Source organism: Dama dama, chromosome 7, assembly GCF_033118175.1.
Source record: "Dama dama isolate Ldn47 chromosome 7, ASM3311817v1, whole genome shotgun sequence".
Classification (NCBI taxonomy): Eukaryota; Metazoa; Chordata; class Mammalia; order Artiodactyla; family Cervidae; genus Dama; species Dama dama.
The window spans coordinates 28,857,764-28,884,640 of NC_083687.1; the positions used below are offsets into that span (position 1 = coordinate 28,857,764).

Genomic DNA, 26,877 nt, shown 5'->3' on the forward strand with positions numbered 1-26,877 from the left:
GTCCTGGGATCCTCCAAGATGGAGAATGAAGAATAAACTTCATTTACTTTTCCAGGGAAGTGGAAATTTTGGTACTGGTGTCTATACTTCTGATGTTTTCCCAGAAATAATTTCAATGAAAATTGTATTTTCCTATGCCAAAGAACCATTCTAATTAGTTCTGTCTTGTTTTTCTTATATTTTAGCTGGAACTATTGGCCCAATAAGTGAGTTCCTTTTCTGTTTCCTAATTCTGATACCCTTTAGTCTTCTGTGGGATAAGGGACCCTCTCTTTACCCTGTTTCCATTTCTGCATCTCTAGGCTTTCCCAGTCATGCTTCTTGATTGCCTTTCAATCTCCTGATGCCTAAGCTATCAGAAATAGATACCCTGAATTGTAACTGAGTTTAAGACAAGGGAAAGCCAAATAATTTATATTTAAAATAATGACCAGGAAAAAATTATCTGAGTTATGATCAAAATAATCAAAACTGTTATTTATGGGCTTTTCCTAAATTGAGGGAAGAACTACAAGAAAAACAGGTAGTTCTAGGAGAAGGCAAAAGAATAAACATGGTGAAGACAAAGGAAGAGATGGTGATGAAAAAAAGATAAAGGAACTGACATCTACCAATTCCTAAATAGTCAGAATCCTTTGAGACAGCTGAAAGATAGAGAAAAGAAGAAAACAGAAGAGGGAAAGGGATGAGGGTGAAGGAGAAGAGATAATGACCTTCAAACTAGGTTCTATATGTTCTTCTCTGCCATAGACTTATCACTTAAGATGAATGCTGAAAGATTTGATCCAGTGGGTGGATTATGGGTCTTCCTGGGTTCTTAAAAATATTAGTGGCAAAAGAATTCAGTTAGTATCAAACCACACCAATTTCCTTCCTCTCTGTATTTCAGTGCAATTCATAGCACCTATTCGTAAGTACTGAACTTGTTTATCTATTCTGTTTCCTTTGATGTCTGACCTACAGGTCTTTAGAACTGATCTGCCTTTTTTCTTGATATCATGCTTCTTGACTCCCCTAGTATTCCTATCACAGTTTCCAAAAAAGCTCTGAATGAAGTAGAGCTTCTATGGGCTAATGTAAGAAAGTGGAAAAGAAAAGGACCCTCTTAGAAGCAGTCCTAATGCTGTCAGCAAGGGAAGGTTCACTTTTCAAATAGTAAGTCCCTAAAGGAATGAGGAAAAACAGAAAAAATTGTAAGAAAAAAAAAAGGCATTACAAATTAGTGGGAATGAGTCTTTCCAAATCCTCTAAAGAGTTTCAATCATCACTGAAAAGGGAAGGCCTCCATTCCTGTAGGTCTCCTAGGTTGTGCAACAGGAACCCTATCCAAGTACTGCCATACACACAACCTTTGATCTCCCTGGGATTTTCATTATGACACTCCCTCTAGAGTAAGTGTTGGAGAATGGGTATCTCTTTCACAGTTGTGCAACATACTGATTTCTCTCTCTCTGTGTGTGTTTCTCAGCTGGAGGTACAGGACCTATCAGTAAGTTTGCTGTCTAATTCTTCACTGTAAAGCATTTTAATTGCCTTCAGTATATTAAAGATCCTCCCTTGGATTCCATGTTGGAACTTCAGGGGTTTGGGGGGGTCCACATTTTCTTGATCTTTCAATTTTCTTCTACAAGCATTTTCGCAAGTCATGAATGATTCTGTGAATGTACATTCCACTGCTAAATACAAGCTATAAAGTAAAAGACAAACACTTGTAGATTTCCAAAGACTTGTCAACATCATACAAAGGACTTTTAAGACCAGAATGAGATGAAGTGAAATGAAACAAGGGAGAAAGGAAGATAACCAAGTTTAAACGGAGAAGGATTTTTCCAGTCCTCTACAGAGATTTTAATGGATCACCAGGGTAATCTCTCTTTACTACTTACCCTCTCAGTGGATCCATTAGATGAGGAGCTCTTATATGTAATAGATTTTCTTACCATTCCAGCAAGAAAGGCAACAGCCCCACTACCCAGCTGCAGCTTTCCCCAAGTTTGGTGGTACAGAGTCTTACTAGGGAATACAAACCAGAACCTGAAAGCACGTCCTCAGTTTTTTTCACTTCTTTTCTTCTTTTTTATTCTTTTATAGAACTCTCTCAAAAGACCATCGGTAAGTCACCTAATTCTCAAATTATAACACCGTTTAATCCTTTATAATGCTTAAAACATCAGTCTATTTTTATTTCAATGATTCATGCCCACAGTCTCCAGGACCAAGTGTTTCCACTGCCTCATTATCCCACCCGGAATTCCTAAAGGCTAGATTCAGCCAGGTTCTGCAATAAAAGATATTAACTATGAAGCTGAAAAACAAGTTTTAAAAAAAAAAGTCCCCTAAGAATGGTCTTCTGTGAGCTGTTCCCACTTTAGTACATAATCTAGCTCTTTAAAACCAATATGTAATAAAAATTTAGAACATAGCTTCTAAACTTCTTGCTTTCTGTGCATGTAATCTTTCATTATATAATCTTCATTTTGTTTTAAAAAAAAAAGAAATTTTCAGATTCTTTTCATTTCTAACTACTCTGAAAAGTTCTCTCCAGGATAGGTAGGTTCTATTTCACCAACTTTTAGCAACTTGCCCTGTTGCATTTATCCATAGAAACATTATAAATAATGGTTAGGCTTCAAGATACAATTATCCATCATTATATGCTTATAAACAAGAGCAAAGAGTCATAGCTTCACACACTGGATTATAGTATTCCTAGCAAAAACTGAAACTATTTTTAAATTATAAAATTAAAGAAATATGATTTTAGGTTCCTCTATGCTCATTTGACAAAATGAATATGAGTCTTGTATTTGTATCTAGTCACATTCTTTGAATGATTCGTATAATGCTTTATGACTTTTCTAAATTTCAAATGCATTATGTTGTTAGATTCAATGGTGGTGGGTAAGGCAGATATTATACCCATTCCTCTTCTGCTACAGTAATCTTGACAATGGTCTGTGCAGATGTCTAAAGAGATCCCATAAGAAAATCCCTAAACACATGGGCACTACACTCAAGGAAGCCCAAAGCCATGGCTTTCTAATAGGTATTTATAGTTCTCCCAGTTCAGATGCAGTTCACTGTTCAAGGATCATCCTTGTGTAAAACCAATGTTGCCAAGTAACATGGCAGATTTACAATCTTTATCAGGTCACCAAAGGATCAGAGCTAGAAAATCAACTGAAGGCTAAATTATCATTAAAACTGAAGACTTTGTTGACACTTTGTCCACAGACACTAAAACTAATCGAGGCAGTCTTTGACCCTTTATCAGTTCCCAGTAAGCTGGAAGCTGTGAGAAGACAGGACTTCTATCTTCCTACCCTAACACCTACTCCTAGAACATATTAGCTGGTCAGAAATACTTTAGTACAGGGTGGTCCCTTGAAAAAGCAATATCTTCTGTTACTGACAGGAAAGAAAAGTATAAACTTTCACATTTCTTTGCTGTCTCCTTGGTTGACAAGGATCCTAGGAAACACTTGCCTCAGGTTGAAATATTGCAGTATATTTGAACATCCCTTTTGTTCTATAGTTAACCAAGCTCCTGGATGTTCTCATTACTGATACAACTTCCTCTCCCATACTCTACCCCTCCAAGTCTCATCCCTAAATAAAATTCATTAAAAGAAGTATTCTTCATCCGAACACCCATACTCATTTGTCATTTTGGATTTCTTTTTAGTGCAAACTCCAGGACCTATTGGTAAGTTGCCCATAAGTATGTGTATATATACATATATATTAATAAGATGCATATGTACATTAATAAGGTACATATGTTCCATTCTTACATATTACTCAAATTAATAACAGTGATAATTATAATAGTGATAATAGTGGTTTGTCAATAATTATTAGAGAACCATTCCAAAGAAAAGATGCAACAGAGAGAATCTGGGGGAGGATGATGTAAAAAATGATGAAGAAGACAATAGAAAGATGGCCCAGAGAAGGATAAAAAATGATGTGAAGAAAAAAAAATGAGGCAAATGGAGAGAAGAGAATATAATTAAGATTTTACCTTAAACACTTGGAAAGGCAACAATGAAGTGGTTATCTTGCCAACTAAAACAAGGTTACAAATCTCCTAGAGGAAGATGCGATTCTTATGGAAAGGCTATAGTCCAGCAGCAGTGCAGTAAACAATATTTGATCTTGAAAACTGGGATTTGGTTATTCCAGGGAAACCATTTTCATTGCTCTCCTTTGGAAAACATCAATGGTACACATGTGTTTTTCATGTTTAACAAGTACAATAATTTATGTTTATTTCTGTTTTTAGTACAATATACTGGACCCAGTGGTAAGTCCCTTACCTATTTCTTTCCTCTGGTGTTCTGCAATGTCTAAAGGGCCTGTTTTCTGTCTTAAATGTATCTATTGCCAGAAAGACAGTGGTTTTAGACATGTTTTCATGCTTCCCAGTTTCTACCTGCCTAGAATTTTCCAGGGCTATTTTTTATAGAGAAGGAATAAGAAAATTCCCTCAATAATGATCAGTAATGGCTTCTAAAACAATATAAAATTTTCTGATGTGACAGAAGAAGAATAATAAGGATGACTTTCCAGTTCTGAAGTGCTTTGTAGTTTATAAGGGCCTACTCAAAGATAATGGAGACAATGTAAAGACAATGAGAAAAGGCAGGCAATATTTGAAAATAAATGTAAAAGAGGGAAAAGACAATCAAATGTAAACAGAAAGAGGCCTTACCAGATTCCTTCTAGTTTCTAGGAATATTGCTCAGGATCTAGTCTACCCTGGGATCCCTCATCTTTTCCCCCAAGACCTTTTTCTTTCTCAAGTCCCATTCTGCCCAATCACCCCAAACAACCCTCAACACACACACACACACACACACACACACACGAGCTCAGGGAACAGGATATGACAGTAGTTGGGCTGCAATTACAGGAACTGACAGATTCATCAGGTACCTACAAACCACAAGTAGAAGAAAGTGGAAGGTTAAGTGTGTACTGCAGCTAGAAAGAGCAAAGCTGATGTCAAAATCTGGAGTGTCAAAACCAATCCCATGTGATAGAAAAATTTTAGTATGGAAATTAAGTAATAGCATCACATAGTTTAAGCCAAATAGGAAAAAATTATCAGAAAGCAAGTCGGGTGTACTCAGACATTACTTCAACTAGCTGAGCTTCTACCACGTATCAGAAACTGATGCGCCCCGGGGATAAAGTCATGAATAAGAGAGACAAAGATGTGGTTGACCTCTGGTGCTGTGGAGTTTACAGTCCTCCAGGATGTCTTGGAAAAAGGAACTCAAAATGTGGTGACTACAGGCGATCTCCCACACAATCATACTATGACTGCTGAAATGGATGTTACCTGCCCTAAATGCTTCTTGTTGTGGATGAATACCAGCCATCATTTACTGACTGTTCCCCTAAATCAAGGCTGCCTTTCTCAGTACTTTTTATTATCACCAAGACTTACAGTCTTGAAAGTTCTCATAATTCTTATAAGGGGGAAAAATCCTAAATCAGTTCACCTCAGAGGATCCCACTGTGGCTAAAGGAAGGGCTCCATTGGTCCAAGTCCCCTAATGGTCACGTGTGCCAGAGAACCTATATAGGTACATAAATTCCCTTTCCCTTCTTTTTCTCCCTGCTTAATCCCTCTCCCTATGTATAAACACTTTTAAATACATAGCAATGTTTAAATGAATTATATTGCTACATTCATTCCTTCCTAAGCTTTCCCCAAGATTACCCATGATTTGGAGAATGCACAAAACACATTGATTAATTTTTTAATTAACTAAAACAAGTGCTTCAAATGGGACTAGGAAAGAGAAGCATTTGGAAGAAGACTTTTCAAATCAATTAAAACATTAGGAAAGAAAAAGACTAGTGAAGATAAGAATGGCAAAAGTACACAGAAGTGCAGAAGCACAAGTTTAAGTTTATCAACATCTGGAAGTGTTTCTTCTATTTACAAGACCCAAAAGGGATGGAAAGGATGGCCACTTTTCTGCCCCAGGCAGGAGATACAGACCTGAGAATACAAAGAACAGGGGTGGGTGCTTAAGCCCAGACCCTCAGCTAACAGGCAGGTTTCAGAGCTCCCTGCATCCTCTCTGCAGTTACTCTTTTTAAGCCCATAATGTGAGAACTGAGTTCTCTTGATTCAACAAACTAATTTCTCCTTTTTTTTCCTTCCATTTTTCCACCAGCTGAAACTTCAGAAATGACCTGTAAGTTCCATGCCTGTTCTTATAGTTGCTTTCAGCTTCCTCCCAGGTCTGGGTATAGAAATTTACATTTCCCAGTCCCTTGCTCTTTCCACTATCTAGCTGCACCTCACCCCAAGAATAAATGAATTGAGGGGACTACAATCCCACTTAATAACCCAAAATATATAATGTAATATACACGTATATGTAACATATATTATGGGCTTCTCTGGTGGCTCAGACAGTAAAGAATCCACCTGCAATGCAGAAGACTCAGGTTCAATCCCAGTAGGGAATATCCCCTAGAGCAGGGGATCGTAACCCACTCCAGTATTCTTACCTGGAGAATTCCATGGACAGAGAATCCTGGCAGGCTACAGTCCATGGGATCACAAAGAGTCAGAAACAACTGAGCAACTAACACATCAGTTCAGTTCAGTTCAGTCGCCCAGTCATATCTGACTCCTCGCAACCCCATGAATTGCAGCACACCAGGCCTCCCTGTCCATCACCAACTCCTGGAGTTTACCCAAACTCACATCCATCGAGTCAGTGATGCCATTCAGCCATCTCATCCTCTGTCGTCCCCTTCCCCCCCTGCTCTCAATCCCTCCCAGCATCAGGGTCTTTTCCAATGAGTCAACTCTTCACATGAGGTGGCCAAAGTATTGGAGTTTCAGCTTCAACATCAGTCCCTCCAATGAACACCCAGGACTGATCTCCTTTAGGATGGACTGGTTGGATCTCCTTGCAGTCCAAGGGACTCTCAAGAGTCTTCTCCAACACCACAGTTCAAAAGCACAATTCTTTTGCACTCAGCTTTCCTTATAGTCCAACTCTCACATCCATACATGACCACGGGAAAAACCATAGCCTTGACTATACGGACCTTTGTTGGCAAAGTAATGTCTCTCTGCTTTTTAATATGCTATCTAGGTTGGTCATAACTTTCCTTCCAAGGAGTAAGCGTCTTTTAATTTCATGGCTGCAATCAGACATCTGCACTGATTTTGGAGCCCAAAAAAATAAAGTCTGACACTGTTTCCCCATCTATTTCCCATGAAGTGACAGGACTGAATGCCATGATCTTAGTTTTCTGAATGTTGAGCTTTAAGCCAATTTTTTCACTCTCCTCTTTCACTTTCATCAAGAGGCTTTTTAGTTCCTCTTCACTTTCTGCCATAAGGGTGGTGTCATCTGCATATCTGAGGTTATTGATATTTCTTCCAGCAATCTTGATTCCAGCTTGTGCTTTAGCCAGCCCAGCATTTCTCATGATGTACTCTGCATATAAGTTAAATAAGCAGGGTGACAATATACAGCCTTGACGTACTCCCTTTCCTATTTGGAACCAGTCTGTTGTTCCATGTCCAGTTCTAACTGTTGCTTCCTGGCCTGCATACAGATTTCTCAAGAGGCAGGTCAGGTGGTCTGGTATTCCCATCTCTTTCAGAGTTTTCCACAGTTTATTGTGATCCACACAGTCAAAGGCTTTGGCATAGTCAATAAAGCAGAAATAGATGTTTCTCTGGAACTCTCTTGTTTTTTCAATGATCCAGCAAATGTTGGCAATTTGATCTCTGGTTCCTCTGCCTTTTCTAAAACCAGCTTGAACATCTGGAAATTCACGGTTCACATATTGCTGAAGCCTGGCTTGGAGAATTTGGGGCATTACTTTACTAGCGTGTGAGATGAGTGCAATTGCACGGTAGTTTGAGCATTCTTTGGCATTTCCTTTCTTTCGGATTGGAATGAACACTGACCTTTTCCAGTCCTGTGGCCACTGCTGAGTTTTCCAAATTTGTTGGCATACTGAGTGCAGCACATTCACAGCACCATCTTTCAGGATTTGAAATAGCTCAACTGGAATTCTACAACCTCCACTAGTTTTCTTCATAGTGATGCTTTCTAAGGCCCACTTGACTTCACATTCCAGGATGTCTGGCTCTAGGTGAGTGATCACACCATCGTGATCGTCTGGGTCGTGAAGATCTTTTTTGTACAGTTCTTCTGTGTATTCTTGCCACCTCTTCTTAATATCTTCTGCTTCTGTTAGGTCCATACCATTTCTGTCCTTTATTGAGCCCATTGTTGCATAAATGTTCCCTTGGTATCTCTAATTTTCTTGAAGAGATCTCTAGTCTTTCCCATTCTGTTGTTTCCTCTATTTCTTTGCATTGATCGCTGAGGAAGGCTTTCTTATCTCTCCTTGCTATTCTTTGGAACTCTGCATTCAAATGGGAATATCTTTCCTTTTCTCCTTTGCTTTTCGCTTCTCTTCACAGCTATTTGTAAGGCCTCCTCAGACAGCCATTTTGCTTTTTTGCATTTCTAACACATACACACATTATATACACATATACACATATACATTATATACACATATACATTATATACAAATATACACATACATTATATACAAATATATGCATATATAAAGTGTATATATATATATATTATATTATATTTTTCCCCATTTATTTTTATTAGTTGGAGGCTAATTACTTTACAATATTGTAGTGGTTTTTGTCATACATTGACATGAATCAGCCACAGATTTACATGTATTCCCCATCATAGAGGAAATTATCTGAAGTTTACTGTGACTTGTCAGCAAGGGAGGGAGTATATTTATACAAGTGAAGGAGACCTTGAGAAGGCTGCAGAAAAACGGAGAAAAATAGTAAAGGCGATACAGTTTAAATTACCAACACCACTGTAAGATTTTAAGCAGTTGATCAGCCACTGCAAAAAGGGAAGAGATATGTCATCTCCCTTTCCCGCAGCCTCCCAGACTAAGAAGGCAGAATCCTACAATTCAACCTACAAGGTATGATGGCAATTGTATTCCCCACCACAGTGTGCTACAACACCTACAAGGATTTGATTCTATCTCCACAGATATTTCGGATACTCTCTCTCAGAATAGTAAGAGGAATACTAGTTCTTATTTCATCAGCCTTTTCACACTGATTTCTCTCTTTGCTTTTCAGCTTCGAGATCATCCTGTAAGTTTGAATATCTCACTTTCCAAAGGAACTCAGTTGTCTCCAGCAGTATCTAACAGATCTACCTGAACCAAAATTTATCCATCCTTATTGGGATTGCAATAACTTAAAGCTCCCACTTCCTTGACCTTTTATTTTACCATTATTCAGAATTCCACTGTTATTAATAAGTTTCCAGAATGTTCACTGAGTCATATAAAAGTAAAGAGCAGAAAAAAAAATTTCTCCATGGTTCTAAAGATTGTTAGGGACTTTCCATGCAGAAGAGAAAAATGAGTGAGAGAAAAAGATACAGATAATATTTCTATTTTCCAGCTAGGTCATTCATATCAGCAGTTAATAAATTGTTTATTTCTCTGCTGTGCACTTATCAAGGTCCAGTAATGTCTATTGGAACTTGAGTTCTGGTATAGGAATTTGAAACTCCTATTTTCCCTTTTGCTTCTCCATTAACCAGTATTCCATCAGCTGATTATAATTTTTCTGGAAAGTTCAAATGTCTGATCAGAAAAACTTTTTCTGTCTCTGACAGAAAAAATGAACCGAAGAGTAGACAAGAAATGAGTAATAAAAAAATATCTCTGCTTGTTTTCAGCGGGATCAGCTCCTCATGCAGTCAGTAAGTCTGTTTGATTGTTTGCCCCAGAGTTTAACTGATTTCTAATGGGGTCCAAAATTCTTTACCTGGCCATACTGGAATACAAAGGGCTTGAGGTATATCTTGGTCTCTTGCAACCTGGCTATCAAAATGCCCCTGGGTTATTTTGACCAGGAAAGGTCTGACACTACTAATTTATGTAAAAATGAAGAGGGGAGAAAAAAGTTTTGCTTAGTTATAAAGACCAACATGAGACTACCTACAGACAATGAAAAAATGACGGGAGAGAAAGGAGGGGATAAGAAGTTTCTAAGACAGTTTTCATTTGGAACCTCCTGCCCTACTTAGTCTGTTTTTCCAAATTTGAATTCCAAGATACTTGAGGAAACTTCCCTGACCATATAGGTATTTCAAAGATTAGAAGTAACTGTTTCCTTCATGTCTCACATTCATATTTTCAATAAGTCTATCAGCTTTTTAATAACTTTGTGGGAAAAAAAACAAACTCCACTGATTCACGTCAAAAATAAAGAGCAGAGAGGAAAGCTTCCCAGCAGTTAAAAATGATATGCTACAAGGGACTTCACAAAATGAAAAACATATTGAATGGGGAAAAAGTGAGGGGAGAGATAAAAATTTTCTCTGTTGTGTTTTCTAGATGGACCAGCTCCACAAGCCCTCAGTAAGTCACTCCATGTTTCTTCCACTGAGGGGTCCTATTTCTCCTTTCCCCAGTTATGCTGGAATTTCTGGGCATAGGGTACAGGCTGCTTTAACTAACTGCTTACCCTCTCATGGTCAAAATTCCATTGTTATAAATGATTTTTTGAAAAGTCCAAACCCTGCTGACTTATGTTAAAAGCAAATAAAGACCAAAGGTAACATTTTTTCCTATTATTATAAGGACCTATCAAGAAGGAACTCTCTTTAAAAAAGCAGACAGAAATACAGTGGGAGAGAAAAGAGTTGTGATGATATTTTTCTGTCTTTCAGCTTGTCCACCTTCAATGCTCAGGGGTAAGTTTCATCTGTTTTTCCACTATTTCCTTGTTCTCTACAAGGCCTAGGGACCAGACCCTGTCCTCCTCATTTCTAACTCTGTGTAGAAACCTGAGACTCATAGCTCTCAATTCCCTCTGCCTTCTGCTCATCCAACTTCTTTCTCTGAGAAATCAACTTATATTTACTTAATTGCAAACATGTATTTACCTTGCATCTCCTATGTGATCAGAACTATATAAGTGCTTTAATTATTAATACTTTACACTATTTAATTCTTAGAGTAACTCCACTGACCTCTCTGTAAAGACTAAGAAACTGAGGCCGCAATCTGGCCCAAGAATACATAGTCATAGAACCATAATTTCAGCAAAGAGCTATGGGACAAATAAGCTTCTCCCTGACACAAATATAATTCCTTAAAAAGAAAGTTGTTTTTTTCAAACAAATATCCACTGATATCTAACTTGTTTTTTAGGTCTGCCCCTGGCACCCATAAGTAAGTGTAACATCTCTTTTTCTACTTTGGTTCTGTTTGGTCTTCAAAGTCTGAGGGACTTTTTTCTGTTATAGTGATTTGATTTTCTCATTGCTCTCTTATTTTCTTACTACTCAGCTTCCCCTACATTATTTTATGGGCATTATTATTAAGGGCTTCCCTGGTGGCTCAGTCAATAAAGAGTCTGCCTGCAATGTGAGAGAACCTGATCCCTGGGTCAGGAAGATCCCCTGGAGAAGGAAATGGCAACCCACTCCAGTATTCTAGCCTGGAGAATCCCATGGAGAGAGGAGCCTGGTGAGCTACTGTCCATGGGGTTACAAAGAGTCAGACATGACCGACTGAGTGACTAACACTTTCCCCTACATTATACATAATTTAAGAAAATACTGATTAGGGACTTCCCTGGCAATCTAGTGGTTAAGACTCTGTGCTCCCAGTGCAGGGAGCAGGGGTTCAGTCCCTGGTTGGGGAACTATCCTGCATGCCATGTGGTACAGCCAGAACAAAAAGGAGTAAGGTAGCATTTGTCAACAAAAAAACTGAATATTATGAAATTACAGAGGTAGGCAGATTTTTTTGAGAGAAAGAAGTCCAAAATGATGTTTAAATGGAGACAGAATTTTGAGTGTTCCCTCAAAGAATACATTGCTATCCAAAACAGAAATATCCAGTTATCTTTGCCTGACACTATACCCAAAGTTGTTCAGATCCAGTATATGAAGAAGACTTTTGATAAAACCCTGCCTTGACTTCATCATTAAATCATCACTGCTTAATCTCGTACCTAAGTTCGCACTGCAACTGCTTTCTAAGGCCATTTGCAATGCTTTCTTCTTATTCCCACCCAAGTTCTCCCCTCACAGACACAGACAGAATATATTAGATAATATAATGTTTTTGTATTTAAGAAAAATTACATGGATTTCTTTTTGTTTATTTTTTAGTGATTTCACAGAGAACCTCAAGTAAGTTTTTTACTTATCAATCTGTCTAATGTGAGACTTTTTCTCAGCTTAGATGTTTCTATTTTAACTAGCCAAAAGGTTGAGACTCATGTTTCTCATATTCAGTTGCTTCCATTTTACTCAAAGGCCTTAAGATTAGGAATGCAAAATGACCTTTTTGATACATAACTATAGGAGTTCCTATTATTTCAGCTCTTATCTTCCCAGATTACAAATACCAACAGTGACTTAATATTTAAACCAGATAAAGCACTGACCATGGTGATATTTTGGAGAAGGAAATGGCAATCCACTCCAGTATTCTTGCCTGGAAAATCCCATGGACAAAGGCGCCTGGCAGGCTACAGTTCATGGGGTAGCAAGAGCCAGACACGACTTAGCAACTAACCAAACCATGGTGATATTTAATATAGAATTCATGAAGCCATATTTTTCACTGTTCTAGTGTTCCATAATTTGAATTTGGTTATCATACCTATAAGTGATTTTTATGCAAGCCCAATATCCCCTAGGGTTTCTCAGATTGAAATAAAATCACATTAATATTAAAACCCAAAGTGCCTGTCCAGGTTAAAAATTTAGATGCCAACAGAGCCCAGAAAGGTAATATAACTGAATGAGGTAAAGTGCATCCCCTAGGAATTATGGAGAATTAGAAGGCCATATACAGTCTAAAGAACACAGCTGCTACTTAACTCTACCCAATTTTCCCACAAATGGTAAAATTGTGGTCACCCGACGCAAAGAGTTGCCATGCTGCAGTCCATGGGGTCGCAAAGAGTTGGACACGACTTAGTAACTGAACAAAAACAGCAACTTGTAGAATACATGTTTTAGTTCTTGGAAGGAATCTACAAGAACTTGTCTATTTCTAAGGCTCCACTGCACTATCCTTGATGTGGAAGTACTGACTCAGTCTGGACTATTTCAAAACCTCTTAGTTCTGTCCCCCTGACAGTATATCTCATAGCCTGTCATTGATGAGGTACCCTCATCAAGTAGGCCACCAACTTGAGTGAAGTACCAGTACCAAAGCTCAAGCCTGGATATCTTCCACAATGCCCACCTGACCTTCAAGAAGCTCAAGTACTCTTGTCACTAGAAAAAGGAAGAAGATGCCTGCTGCTCCAAGATATCCTCCTCACTGTACTCTGCTCCCTCTCTTCAATTTTCTTTTCCCTATGCTCAAAATGCACAAAACAAATCAGCAAATCCACCAAGCAGACATTCAACTAGGGAATGGTTTGTCACACACCTTTTCTCACAGACAATCCCCGCCCCAGTATTTGTAAGCAAATCTCTCGAAGTCCTTCTCATTTGCTTTCAGGAAGGAAATCACCATACCTTCCTATCCCACATCGTTTCTTGGTCAACTACCCACAACCCTGAAGAATGCTTTAAATCTCCTTCCTCTTAAACTTGTGTGCTTATGGAGGCTTGGAAGAAGGATGATATGTGGGACAGAAGAACTAATTTGGCCATTATTTGGTGGTTTTTTTTTTTCATTTATTTTTATTAGTTGGAGGCTAATTACTTTACAATATTGTAGTGGGTTTTGTCATACATTGACATGAATCAGCCATGGAGTTACATGTATTCCCCATCTTGATCCCCCCTCCCAAAAAAAACCTTAGAGCAGCATCTCTGCACTGCACAGCTCTAGGAATCCCTTCCCACTATGCCTGAGTCATGCAATCCTTCCTATGGGTTTGTCTCACCTAAGTTGTATGAGGAGGGAAATATGAGAGGTTACAGGCTCTTTTTCCTTAGATTTTTATCTCAGTAGTCAATGTGGGGGTAATAGAGACAGTCCCATTTCACATCCTCTTCCCCTTGCTTTAGGGAGAGAGCAGGTGGAGAATAAACTTGACAAATTTAGTGTAAAGATAGCATTTAAAACCACTGGACTAAATTTGATCACCAATGGTGCCTATAAAAGATAAGAATGCTAAGAATTGTGCCCAGGGATGTCAGATTTAGAGGTTGGGAAGAAGAAAAAAATCTAGCAAAATATAGAAAGAAGGAGTGTGCGTGGAGGAAGAAGGAAAACCAGGAGAGCAGGTTATAGAACTCAAGAGAGTATTTCAAGGTGAAAAGGGTATATAAACAACTGCACCTAAAACTTTTAAGAAATAAAAATTTGGACTGAGAATTGGTCATTGAATTTTATAAAATGAGGGTTATTAGCAATCTTAATAGGATAGAGGGGAAACAAAAGTCTAATTGAAGAGGTTAAGGAGAGAGAGAAAAGTTAGAACGGTAAAGCAGTTGATATGGCATATAGCATATGGTAGAGCTAAAATAACATCATAAGAGCAGCAAAGATGGGAGCTCTGATAGGTTGTGACTTCCCTCGTGGGGAATAAAAGATAGACTATCCATGTTTTAAAAAAAGATAAAACAAGAAGTTATATATATTTTAATGCAATTTGGAAAAAAGAATAAGCAGATGTAAAAAAAGAACAAAGTTGAAATCTTTGAAATGAAAAAAGTTACTGAAATTGAAAAAAAGTTTTTTTTAAAAAGTTACTGAAATTGAAGCAATAGATAATTAAATAAAATCAGAGACCTAGACAGGAAAAGAAAGAGTGAGCTCCATCACTAGCTATGGACCATTTCTTCCATAACATTTCCAAGGGAAAGTGGTCCTTGCAGAAGCTCTTTTTTTCTTTCCACTACTGTTCAGTCTATGATGCTCATCATAATATCAGTGAAAATGTGTTTCTGTTTCATTAGACAATCACACTAACTTGATCATTTGCTTTTTTTATTAAAGCAAGACCTGAAAAATCTAAAGGTAGGTCCCATGTTTCTCTCAACTCTGTTATTATCACTGATGTTTCATGGTATCTAGAGGCCCTTTTGTGCCTTGTTTCTAGTGTGACTGTTCACCAAGTCTTAAGATTTATATTTCTGACTCTATGGTTTATTTTTTTCTAGTATTTCTCTCCTTCTAGCTTCTTGTTTCCCTATTCATATTTTCAGTAGCTTGCTTCATTTTGAACTATAAACTTTTATTTGGAGGCTATAATTGAAACTAATTGGTACACTATGGGGTACTATAATAACAAATACTAGTTGTTACGTACTTGCAAGGTACCAGGCACTGTATTTAGCTTTATATATGCATATACATTATATCAGATAAATATTGTTATTCCTATAAGAAGAAGGAAGTAGTAAGAATAGGTAACTTGCTCATGACCCCACAATTATGAGCAGAAGAGATTGAGATTCAAATTCAGGTTTATTTACCTGAATCTAAAAGCAAGTACTGCTTTCATCCCGTTCAAATGGGGAGTCACCAGCCCTAAGATATCTATGTGACTGAGAAAAAGAGAACTTCTCTAAAATTAACCTACAAAACAGTAATTAGCAAATAAGAATTACAGTAATGATCATGATAAATCAATACTATCATTCCAAAGAAGTGATGAGAAAACAAGGAATGATAATAAGGAGACAATAAAGTGTGACATAAAAATCTTACCAGAAAGTTTGAATTAGCAGAGAAAAATCAAAAGGAAAAAATAGCATCTTCCAATGATTCCTCTCTGATCCTTTCTTCCCAAAAAAGCACTCAAAAGGTACATGAGCAGAATAATCTGAAGACATTTATTCTCCCACTGATTTAACTAATTCTAAATAGAGAGTTTGGTGATCTCTCAAAGTTCTGTTTTTTAAAACTTCCAGCATAAAGAGTTTGAGAAGTAACTCATTCTTTGCATCTCATTCATTTAATTATTTTATTTCTCTTTCACAGTAAGGCAAGAACCACCAAGTAAGTTTTATATCTATCCATCAATTCTGGGGTTGGTTCCTGTATTGATTATATCCTTTTCTGAACAAGTAAGACCTTGACATTCAAGTTTTTCAATTTCTCTATTAATATTGATTAACTTCCTCTAGTCACTGATGAATATTTTGAAAGTAAAAAATTCACAAATGGCAAATAACAAACAGGCTAAAGGTGACCTGGAGTTGGAAATAATGTTTTTGAACATTTTTTATTTTTTTGTAAATTGTTACCTATGGAAAAAAGTGTTAACTGTTAGTATTTTTATTAGAGTTTATAAACTCTCTTTGGTACAAAATTTAAAAAGCATAAGACAGAAATAAAGCTGAATCGGCAAAATTAAAGTCATTGAGATCTTACTCATTCAAAAAAATATAATTATTGAGGTCTTGTCATGTGCCAGGCACTGGGAATATAGCAGAGACCAAAAATAGAAAAAGACACTCCTGTCCTAGAGTTCATATGTAAATTAGATCATTCTAGACATGTTTCTCATCCAGAGAAGTTGGGGAAAATAGGAAGAAAATGTAGCTTATTTCTCTCACTTCTAGAAATGGAACTGTTGTATCTGACAAATATGTTTCAGTAGTATTATAGAGTATATTTCCATATTTATTTACCAAACAATATCAATTAGATCAATGAGAGCCATGTTCTCTGTATCTACATTAATGACAACTGCAATTCTAAGAAATTTCCTTTCTGTTTGGTATTTGTTATGCACTCACTGTGGGCTTTTTCCTAAAAATGATTGTTTCCATTTCAAGGAAAAAATTGACATTTATATTTTTCACACCCTCTCCTCAGAATCCTACTAGAATATTTATGATTCTATACAAAGCACAGATTACAACGATAAGTGGGAAAAATTAACATGATTGATTTTTTTCATAGTAAGTTAAAATGTCCTACTAAAAACAAACTAGACTTCATATATTTTAAGAGACTTATGATAAGGACAGGATAGAGATTATATATTATTGCCCAAGGAGAAACACAGGGAAAGTGAAGTCAATCTTCATTTCTGACAGCTGGAATTGCTTATGTTCATTAATTTTTGCAAACACACAGACCAACTTCTTTCCACTTGAATTATTAAATAATATCTAGAAGATGAAGCTGATAAGCAGAAATAATTAAGAATGCCAAGAAAATCTTGGAATTAACTGTACTGATTTTTCAAGAAAAAAATATGTTTTCAACAAATGTGAGACAGGAATGACAGAGAAAAGTGGGAAAACTCACATGAAAGAGTTAACAAAGGATATGAGGCTTTTCCAAGCTCTGTGGTATTTTAATTTCCATGAGAAATTAGATGATAAGAGTAAAATAACCTCCCGCTTTCTTACCCTTTTAAAATGTTTGTGTTACTGTACAAGAAAGATTAAAGTAACTCATGTAAAAGATTTGGAACTTACTCTTCCTTTTTCATCCCAGAAGTTCTTGTCTGGAAACAGTAAGAATTCTATTATCAGTGTCAATTCTGTTATCAACATCAACCCATACTAATCATTTGTGTTTGGATTTTAGCACATGTAGCAGTACCTATCAGTAAGTCCTTTTTCATTTCATAAATTTGGTACAAATTGAGATTGTAAACTGAGATATTTTTCCCAAATATGACCAATTGCATTTATTCTATTTATAAATAGTCTTTCTCTCTTTTACTTGGCAACCTGCTGTGTTATTAATTTTTCAATAAAAAGAATAAATATTTGATTGAGACTAAGTATAAAAAAAAATTTTGTTTTCTAAAACTATTCAAAGAGCTTTTAATAACAAGAACCTTCCACACAACAAAAAGGAAAAATATATAGGGGGGATATAATAAATATGGAGATACCAATAAAAAATAGAGGGAAACTCAGTGTGATATGTTAGGTATGGGAAGAGGAAAGAGAATAATTGCAATTAGCATTCAAATTTTTTGAAAGTTCTCCATATGATTTAAATCCTGTATACTAGAGGAGAAAGAAAAAGAATAACATAAGCATTTATGTTATTCGCCCGTCTCCCTTTCTACTACATTGAAATACACTGAAGACAGTCGCATCAGACTAGGACTACTACTTCACCACAAAGAAATGCTAATTCCTCTTATTCCATTTTGGATATCTTTCTGGGGGAGGTTTAGTGTCTTCCAAACATCTCTCTGTTGCCTTGAAAAAACAAGGAAGGTAACTATATTCTTGATCCTAAAATTCTGCTATTATATATTTGTTTCATGTTGTTCTGCCAGTTACTCCAGTACCTATTGGTAAGTTATTATTCATCTATTTCTTAATTCCAATGTCTTTTTGAAAATTAGCCCTCAAGTAAAGGACTTCATATTCACATTTTCCAACCCACTTTGCCTCCCCATTATCCAGTACCCTTAAGTTACTGACGAATTTCAAAACCATAGTATGCCCAACGACTGGTTAAAAAAAATAAAGGATAGAAAATTAAGACCTTGAGGTAGTATTTTTCACCCAAAGAAGAAACAAATTTAAATAGAATAAGCAATGTCAGCATTGCTTTGGTAAGTATTATACATTGATACATCGCTGATCCTATTTAAATTAACATAACCCTTTTAGAAAGCAAACGTGCAGAGGTAGTATGTTGCAAGATATAAAAAATAGAGTATCCTTTAAACTCATAGTTCCATTTCCATATACATGCTCCAAGGAATTATTCTAAATATGGGACAAAACAATTTGTATGATGCTAACTGGTTTAAAAAAAAAAAAGGAAAGGTAATATATTTCAGTGTTTAAGAAAGGAATCAGACAGACCAATCAAATCTCAGTTAAAACATTTACCAGTCATGTGGCTGTGGGTAAACTATTTAATGTCTCTTAAAATTTAATTTATATTATATTTATTTGGTATTGTCTTTAATCATTTCCTTGAAAATTTGAAGTTCTCATTCTCATTATTCCACATTACTGGAACAACTAATTTGTTTATAAATTAGTGGAAAACATAAACCCCTATTGACAGAAAAAAAAAAAAATAGGGAGAAACAAGTGCTGGTGACAGTTTAAACATTTCATCAATGCAAGTCAAGCTGTGAGGAAAATCTGACGATGAAGAGACAAGAGCAGGAAGTCAAATCTCGTCGACAAAAGAGACAGGCAGGAAAATTATGAGCTACATTCGAATGTGGTAACATCTGATACCTTTCTCCTACTATTCTCGAGGTCTACTTTAACATACTTTGCAGTGGAGAACTTTTAAAAGGAATAATTTTTCAAAAATTACCAACGAAAGTGAAATTCTTTTTTCTCAATTTCCTCAGAAACATGTATATATACATACTTTACCCTCTTACCTATGTCTCCTAAAATAGACTTTAAAATTTCATGTTCCAGTTACTAGAGGATGATAGCCTCTAACTCTTGTAGTCAGAGAGATTACATTATTCTTTCAAAGTGACACCCCGGAGAGAGATCTATTTTTATGTTTTTGACACAGGATTTTGATGTACCTCTAGGAGTTTAGTTCTTTATTTGGCAGTCACACAGAGCTGCTTCTTGGTTGACGTTAGTTAAGTGCCCTCTAAGTGTTGTGAGGAAACTGGCTCTTCTTATCAAATGATAAAACGTTTGACCATTTTTACTACTTTCAAGAATAATAGCATTAATATAAACTCTGTTCAATACACTAGGTGGAAGTATGACCTTGACTTGGATGAGATTTTAGGTATAAATTCACCAGCTGCCTATCTTTCAGCAGCTTTTCATATCTCCTCCACATACAAGGCCAGTCATTCTATCTAATGACTATATTTCAACTCTTTTCTAAATGACCTATGAGCAAAGAATAAATCTTTAACTTAGTGTAATAACAGTCTTTACAGTCACTATTAGCTTATAATTCATAAATAATGCTTATCTATAATAACTGTGAAATTTTAATACTTTATAATAATGTAAAGTATTAATAATATCTAGATATTAATAACTTCTACCATAACAATTACTGCGTGTCATCCCCCAGTTTTCCTATTTATATGAAACTGTGAAAAAGTTGGCTTAAAGCTTAACATTCAGAAAACTAAGATCATGGCATCTGGTCCCATCACCTCATGGGAAATAGATGGGGAGACAGTGGAAACAGCGTCTTTAAATAAACAGACTTTATTTTTGGGGGCTCCAAAATCACTGCAGATGGTGACTGCAGTCATGAAATTAAAAGACATTTACTCCTTGGAAGGAAAGTTATGACCAACCTAGATAGCATATTAAAAAGCAGAGACATTGCCAACAAAGGTCCATCTGGTCAAGGCTATGGTTTTTCCAGTAGTCATGTATGGATATGAGAGTTGGACTGTGAAGAAAGCTGAGTGCCGAAAAATTGATGCTTTTGAACTGTGGTGTTGGAGAAGACTCTTGAGAGACCCTTGGACTGCAAGGAGATCCAACCAGTCCATCCTAAAGGAGATCAGTCCTGGGTGTTCATTGAAAGGACTGATGCTGAAGCTGAAACTCCAGTACTTTGGCCACCTCATGCGAAGAGCTGACTCATTGGAAAAGACCCTGATACTGGGAGGGATTGGGGGCAGGAGGAGAAGGGGACGACAGAGGATGAGATGGCTGGATGGCATCACCGACTCGATGGACATCAGTTTGAGTAAACTCCGGGAGTTGGTGATGGACAGGGAGGCCTGGTGTGCTGTGATTCATGGGGTCGCAAAGAGTCGGACACGACTGAGTGACTGAACTAAACTGAACTGTGGGTATATTAATGCCTTCACATTTGTCCTTCAGCCCTCAATTATTGGACAAAATCAATAGAGAGGTTGATTTATGATGTTTCATTGCAGCTTCCTTCTTAGAAGAGAAAGTGGTCTCAGGAATTTTTCCTCTTCCACTATAGAGAATCTGATTAGTAATTGAATTTTTGGAAGCTTGAGTTTTTGTTAGGTTGAGTAGAGTTCTTTTCCAAACCCACCAACATACTGTTTGGTTAGCAATCCTAGTGTCCTTTGGCCCCCACAGGGTTCCAGTCCCATGCTTTGATTGGCTGGAATCACTTTTACTAATGCAAAATCTAAGTGGAATATTTCCCCATCTCCTTTGCTTTTAAATTTTTCTGTATTTCCCAAAATTATTGATATTAAGTGAGAAATATATTCATGCAAAGAATAAAGAGAACAGACATAATATGGCCTTATTTTTAATAGAAAAAATGTCCTAAAATAGCAAAGGTTTTAGCTCAAATATTTTCAAGATAAGACAAGGAATAAGTAAATTAGGTGATAGACTAAGAAGAATTATATAATGGAAAGTGAGGAACAGAACAGACATATTATGAGATTAGACTCTGAAGTAGAAAAAAATAGAAGGAGCAAAATTTAAATAAATACTTTAAATTTTCATAAAGAAAAGTAAGAGGAGCTTAACTTAACTCCATTTGCCCACTCTAAACATATGAAAGACTTAGGCCTATAAAAGATTAGGAAATGAAGCTCCTGAGACTTTTCATTTGTCATTATAACCGATCCTGGATTTCCCCTGTTCTATACCCTTGAACGATGTGCAAGTAAGAACGCTAATGTTAAATGGTTACATGTTTCACACATGCTACTTACTAAACCATATTTAAAATTTCTGGTTAAAACCCAGAGGTTATCAGAAAGAAAAAAAATTGAAAAGTTATGACAAAAATTTTTAAATTGACAATTATAAATAAACGTTCTCCACTGCAAAAGGAATATGATGAGAGCTGACATGGTGGTTAGAGGTTTGAAAATGGAGAGAGAATATGGAAAGACAAAAAAAAAGGAAGAGAAACTTAAAATAGTAGTCTTGAACTGGTTGGTGATCATTCTCCTAAAAGGTTGTGACTCTTGGCCTAGTTAAGAATCTTGAAAACAAAAATTATTTCATTAGAAAAGTAAATTTCACTCATATAACCCATTAAACAGGCCTTCCTAAAGGAAATCAACCTGGAATATTCACTGGAAGGACTGATACTAAAGTTAAAACTTCAATACTTTGGCCACTAATGTGAAAAGTTTACTTATTGGAAAAGACCCTGATGCTGGGCAAGACTGAGTTCAGGAGGAGAAGGGGACAACAGAGGATGAGATGGTTGGATGGCATCACCAACTCAATGGACATGAATTTGACATGGGTTTGCAGAGTCAGATACAACTTAGCAACTTGAACAATAACAAAAAATAATAATAATAATCTCGATATTTAGGTTATTCAAGTGGAGTTAATATTGAATTAATACAGAATAGAATATTGATATAAGATGTAATGTTTCCCAAAAGTCCCTTTTTTGATGTTCCTAGTGGGGTTTTCAATGGAAACCAAGTACATAATTTTTTTTTAATAATAATTTGTTTTATTTTACTTTTTTAGTAATTGGTCCAGTGGCAGCTGGTAAGTTCTAATAATCTTTCTCAGTTTCTTCCGGCCATCTGTAATACCTGTGTTCCTTTATTTGCCCTGATACTTTTAACATCTGACTAATCTGAACCTTGAGTGACTATTTTCCACCACTTTTCTTTCACAATTTTTAGTATTACTTTAGGTTACAAATAGTTTAGGGGGTTGTTGGGTTTGGGGGATTTTAGGGAGGAAGGCTGTAAATTAAAGGCCTATAGAAACAGGAAACCATATGTCAAGGATAAAGAAAAAAAATTGTTCCTTTGGTTAGAGAATTAAGTTATAGAATAGAAACAAAGGGAAACATTGCTGGCAAACTATGCTGAAGTCAGATCACCAGAAAGACCATGGATATAACATAATAACAAATTTATATTTTAATCTGAAATATAGGGTCACAAAACAAAATTCCAAAAGATGAAAGGTGGAAAAATAAAATTAGGAAATAGGAGTAAGTTGAGAGTATAAGGAAGGACAGATGCACAATGTAAACAAAGAAAAACTAATTAAAATAAGTTGAATATAGAAAGAAAAGTTGATCTTTGTCCCTTCCTTCATCTCTAAACCTGAATCACCACTGCTTCTCAGAGAGTAAATGTTAGGAGCACTACTGTAGAAGCCTTTTCTGAGGCTCCCTCCTTGAAAGAACAGAAGAGGAACTTATGTAATATTCAGGCAAACGTTTAAAAAATGAATACGTCTCCATTTTCCAAAAAGAGTTGGTCTGAATGGATCAACTGAAAAACAAAAATTACACAATTCTGATGAATTAAATCAAATAACTAAATAAATGGAAAGATAGTCCATGTTCATATCTAGAACAATTCAATATAACCAAGATGTCAGTTCTTCTCAAAGTAATCTATAGATTCAATGCAGTTTCAATCAAAATCCTAGGAAGATATTTTGTAAATGCTGAAAAACTGATTCTAAAGTGTATATGAAGTGGCAAAAGACACAGAATAGCTAATATAATATATTGAAAGAGAAGAACAAAATTGGAGGATCAACACTACCCAACTTCAAGATTTATATATAAAGCTACAGTAATCCAGACAGTGTGGTATTGGTGAAAAAAACAGATAAACAGATCAGTAGAACAGAATAGATGGCCCAGAAATAGCCTTACTTGCATATATAGAGTCAACTAATCTTTGACAAGGGAGCAAAGACAATACGCTGGAGCAAAGATAAACTTCAACAAATGGTGTTGCAACACCTGCACATGCACTTGCAAAAAATGAACCTTGATCCAGATCTTACTTAACTCAAAATGGATCACATCCCTAAATATAAAACCCAAAACTTTAACACTCCTTAGAGATAGCATAGGAGTAAATCTAGGTGATGTTGGGAATGGCAATAACTTACTAGATACAAAACTAAGAGCAGAATTTATAAGAGAAATAATTGATGAGATAACTTCTTTAAAGTTTTCTCCTCTGCAAAGGCACTATCAAGAGAATTAGAAGACATGCCATGGACTGACAAAAAGTATTGGCAAAGACACTGTAACCCAAAACATACAAAGAACTCTTAAAATTCAATAATAAGAAAACCAGTTAAAAAATGAGCTGAAAAAAAAAATGAGCTGAAGACCTTAACAGATACCTCACCAAAGAAGATATATGGATGGCAAATAAACATTAAAAAAGATGTTCAATATCATATATCACCAAGGAATGTGAATTAAAAGTTAGATACCACTGCATATCTATTTAGAATAGTCAAAAATCAGAATACTGACAATACCAAATGCTGACAGGTATATGAAGCAACTGTGCTGATGGAAACGCAAAATGGTATAGCCATCTTGGAAGACAATTTGGCAGTTTCTTATAAGTATAAACATACTCTTAACATACAATTTGGCAATCATGCTCCTTGGTATATACTCAAGGGATTCAAAACATATGTCTACACTAAAACCTGCACACAGATGTTCATAGCAACTTCATCTGTAATTGTCAAAACTTGGAAGCAAACAAGATGTTCTTCAGACTGTGGTACATCCAGGCAATGGAATATCATTCAACACTAAAAATAAATGAGCTATACAATCATGAAAAGACAGAGAGGAAACTTAAATGAATATTACTAAATAAAAGAAGCCAATCTGAAAAAGCTATATACTGTATAGTGAAGTGAAGTCGCTCAGTCGCTACTCTTTGTGACCCCATGGACTGTATAACCTGCCAGGCTCCTCTGTCCATGGGATTTTCCAGGCAAGAATACTGGACTGGGTTGCCATTTCCTTCTTCAGGGGATCTTCCCAACCCAGGGATCAAACCCGGGTCTCCCACATTGTAATTAGGCTCCAATTAAATTATTTTTTAAAGATATATATAAATATATATATATAATGGAATATTCAGTTCAGTTCATTTGCTCAGTCATGTCCGACTCTTTGCGACCCCATGGACTGCAGCACACCAGGCCTCCCTGTCCATCACCAACTCCCGGAGTTTACTCAAACTCATGTCCATTGAGTCGGTGATGCCATCCAACCATCTCATCCTCTGTCATCCCCTTCTCCTCCTGCCTTCTATCTTTCCCAGCACCAGGGTCTTTTCAAATGAGTCAGTTCTTCGCATCAGGTGGCCAAAGTATTGGAGTTTCAGCTTCAACATCAGTCCTTCCAATGAACACCCAGGACTGATCTCCTTTAGGACGGACTGGTTGGACCTCCTTGCAGTCCAAAGGACTCTCATGAGTCTTCTCCAACATCACAGTTCAAAAGCATCAATTCAGTGCTCAGCTTTCTTTATAGTCCAATTCTTACATCCATACATGACTACTGGAAAAACCATAGCCTTGACTAGACAGACCTTTGTAGGCAAAGTAATATCTCTGCTTTTTAATATGCTGTCTAGGTTGGTCATAACTTTCCTTTCAAGGAATAAGCATCTTTTAATTTCATGGCTGCAATCCTACTCAGCCATAAAAATGAAATATTTCCATTTGTAACATGGATGGGTCTAGAGGATATTATGCTAAGTGAAATAAATCAGACAAAGATAAAAAAAAAAAAGTGAATCAAAATGTAAACTACAGACTTTGGTAGTATGATAATGTCAATCTAGGTTTGTCAGTTTAACAAATGTACCACTCTGGTGGGGGATATTGATAATGCAGAAGTTTGTGCATCCGTAGCAGTAGAAGGAATATGGGAAATCATACTTTCCTCTTAAAATTGCTGTGAACTTAAAACTGCTTTAAAAATGCTTTACTAAAAAATTAGCATAGTATATTTTTAATGATCCAACTATGAAATTATAAAAAAGTAAAAGAATATAAAATCTATACTATGAAAGTATCAATTTTTTAAAAGCAAGCGTGAGTAAATTAATATCACAAAAAGTAGACCTCAAAGCAAAACTTACCAGAAACAAAGAGGGACATGACAGTAAGATAAAAAAATCAAAACACCAAGAAGACATAGAAATTCCAAATATGTATGCAACAAACAGAGCTTTAAAATATATGGGAAAGAAAACTAATAGGAATGAGAAGAGAAACAATAAAATTCACAATTACGGCTGGGAATTCAAAACCCCATTCTCAGCAACTGAAAGAACTACAAAATAGAACATGAAAGAGGTGAGAGAATTAGCCAGGTAGATATCTAAAAGGCAGTATCTCAGGCAGAGAGGACAATGAGCAAACCACTCTGTGATAGAAACATTTCTGAACTCTTTGAAGAAAAACAAGAAATCACACGCTGCTGGAGTATAAAGAGATAAAGAGAAGCTATCAGAGAGCTATGAGGGGACAGATGTTCTAAGGCCTTCCTTGGAAAGGCACTGTAATGACTTTGGCTTAAACAAGATGAGGAATCATTGGTGGATCTTAACCAGAGTGATCTGATCTGACTGAAACTTTAAAAGGATACCTGTAGCTACTATACTGGGAAGTTGACTGGCAGACAAGGGTGAAAGCAGTAAGACCAATTAGGGGGATGACAGTAACTTGAGTCACAGTGAGTCATTAAGGTAGCAGGAAGCATCAGATTCTTACCACACATTGAGGAATCTGCTGTCCTATTATAGCACTCTATCCTATTAGAGATCTTGCTGGTACCACAGAAGAAAGAATTAGGGAAATGGAAGTAGGGAAGAATTGTGTTTCTGATCCAAAAATTAACATACCTTCTTGTTCTGATTTTCAGGAATACCTCAAGTACTTATTAATAAAATTGCTAATCTATTTCTAGTATTTTAGTTTCCTCTAGGGCACGGGTGAGTAAACTTTTCTGTAGAGGACAGATAATAAATATTTTAAGTTTTGTAATCCATAAGGTCTCTGTCACAATTATTCAACTCTGCTGTTGTAGCACAAAAGCAGTCAGAGATAATATGTAAATGAAACAGCATGGATTTGTCCCAATAAGACATTATTTGTAGACATTGAAATTTGAATGTCATATAAT

The 26,877-nt window shown here is 36.2% G+C and overlaps 1 protein-coding gene across 1 annotated transcript in view; it reads left to right on the forward strand.

Annotated features, from left to right (window-relative positions):
• The window catches only part of TSBP1 (testis expressed basic protein 1), a 55,433-nt gene that overhangs the window by 14,885 nt on the left and 13,671 nt on the right, over positions 1-26,877 (forward strand). The window contains exons 10-26 of the mRNA XM_061146253.1: positions 186-206; positions 890-910; positions 1,469-1,489; positions 2,092-2,112; positions 3,686-3,706; positions 4,286-4,306; positions 6,195-6,215; positions 9,798-9,821; positions 10,459-10,482; positions 10,794-10,817; positions 11,278-11,298; positions 12,246-12,266; positions 15,043-15,063; positions 16,030-16,047; positions 17,593-17,613; positions 18,302-18,319; positions 22,422-22,442. Of these exons, the coding sequence (XP_061002236.1) occupies positions 186-206; positions 890-910; positions 1,469-1,489; positions 2,092-2,112; positions 3,686-3,706; positions 4,286-4,306; positions 6,195-6,215; positions 9,798-9,821; positions 10,459-10,482; positions 10,794-10,817; positions 11,278-11,298; positions 12,246-12,266; positions 15,043-15,063; positions 16,030-16,047; positions 17,593-17,613; positions 18,302-18,319; positions 22,422-22,442 (360 nt within the window). The remainder of the gene's footprint in view (positions 1-185; positions 207-889; positions 911-1,468; positions 1,490-2,091; positions 2,113-3,685; positions 3,707-4,285; positions 4,307-6,194; positions 6,216-9,797; positions 9,822-10,458; positions 10,483-10,793; positions 10,818-11,277; positions 11,299-12,245; positions 12,267-15,042; positions 15,064-16,029; positions 16,048-17,592; positions 17,614-18,301; positions 18,320-22,421; positions 22,443-26,877) is intronic.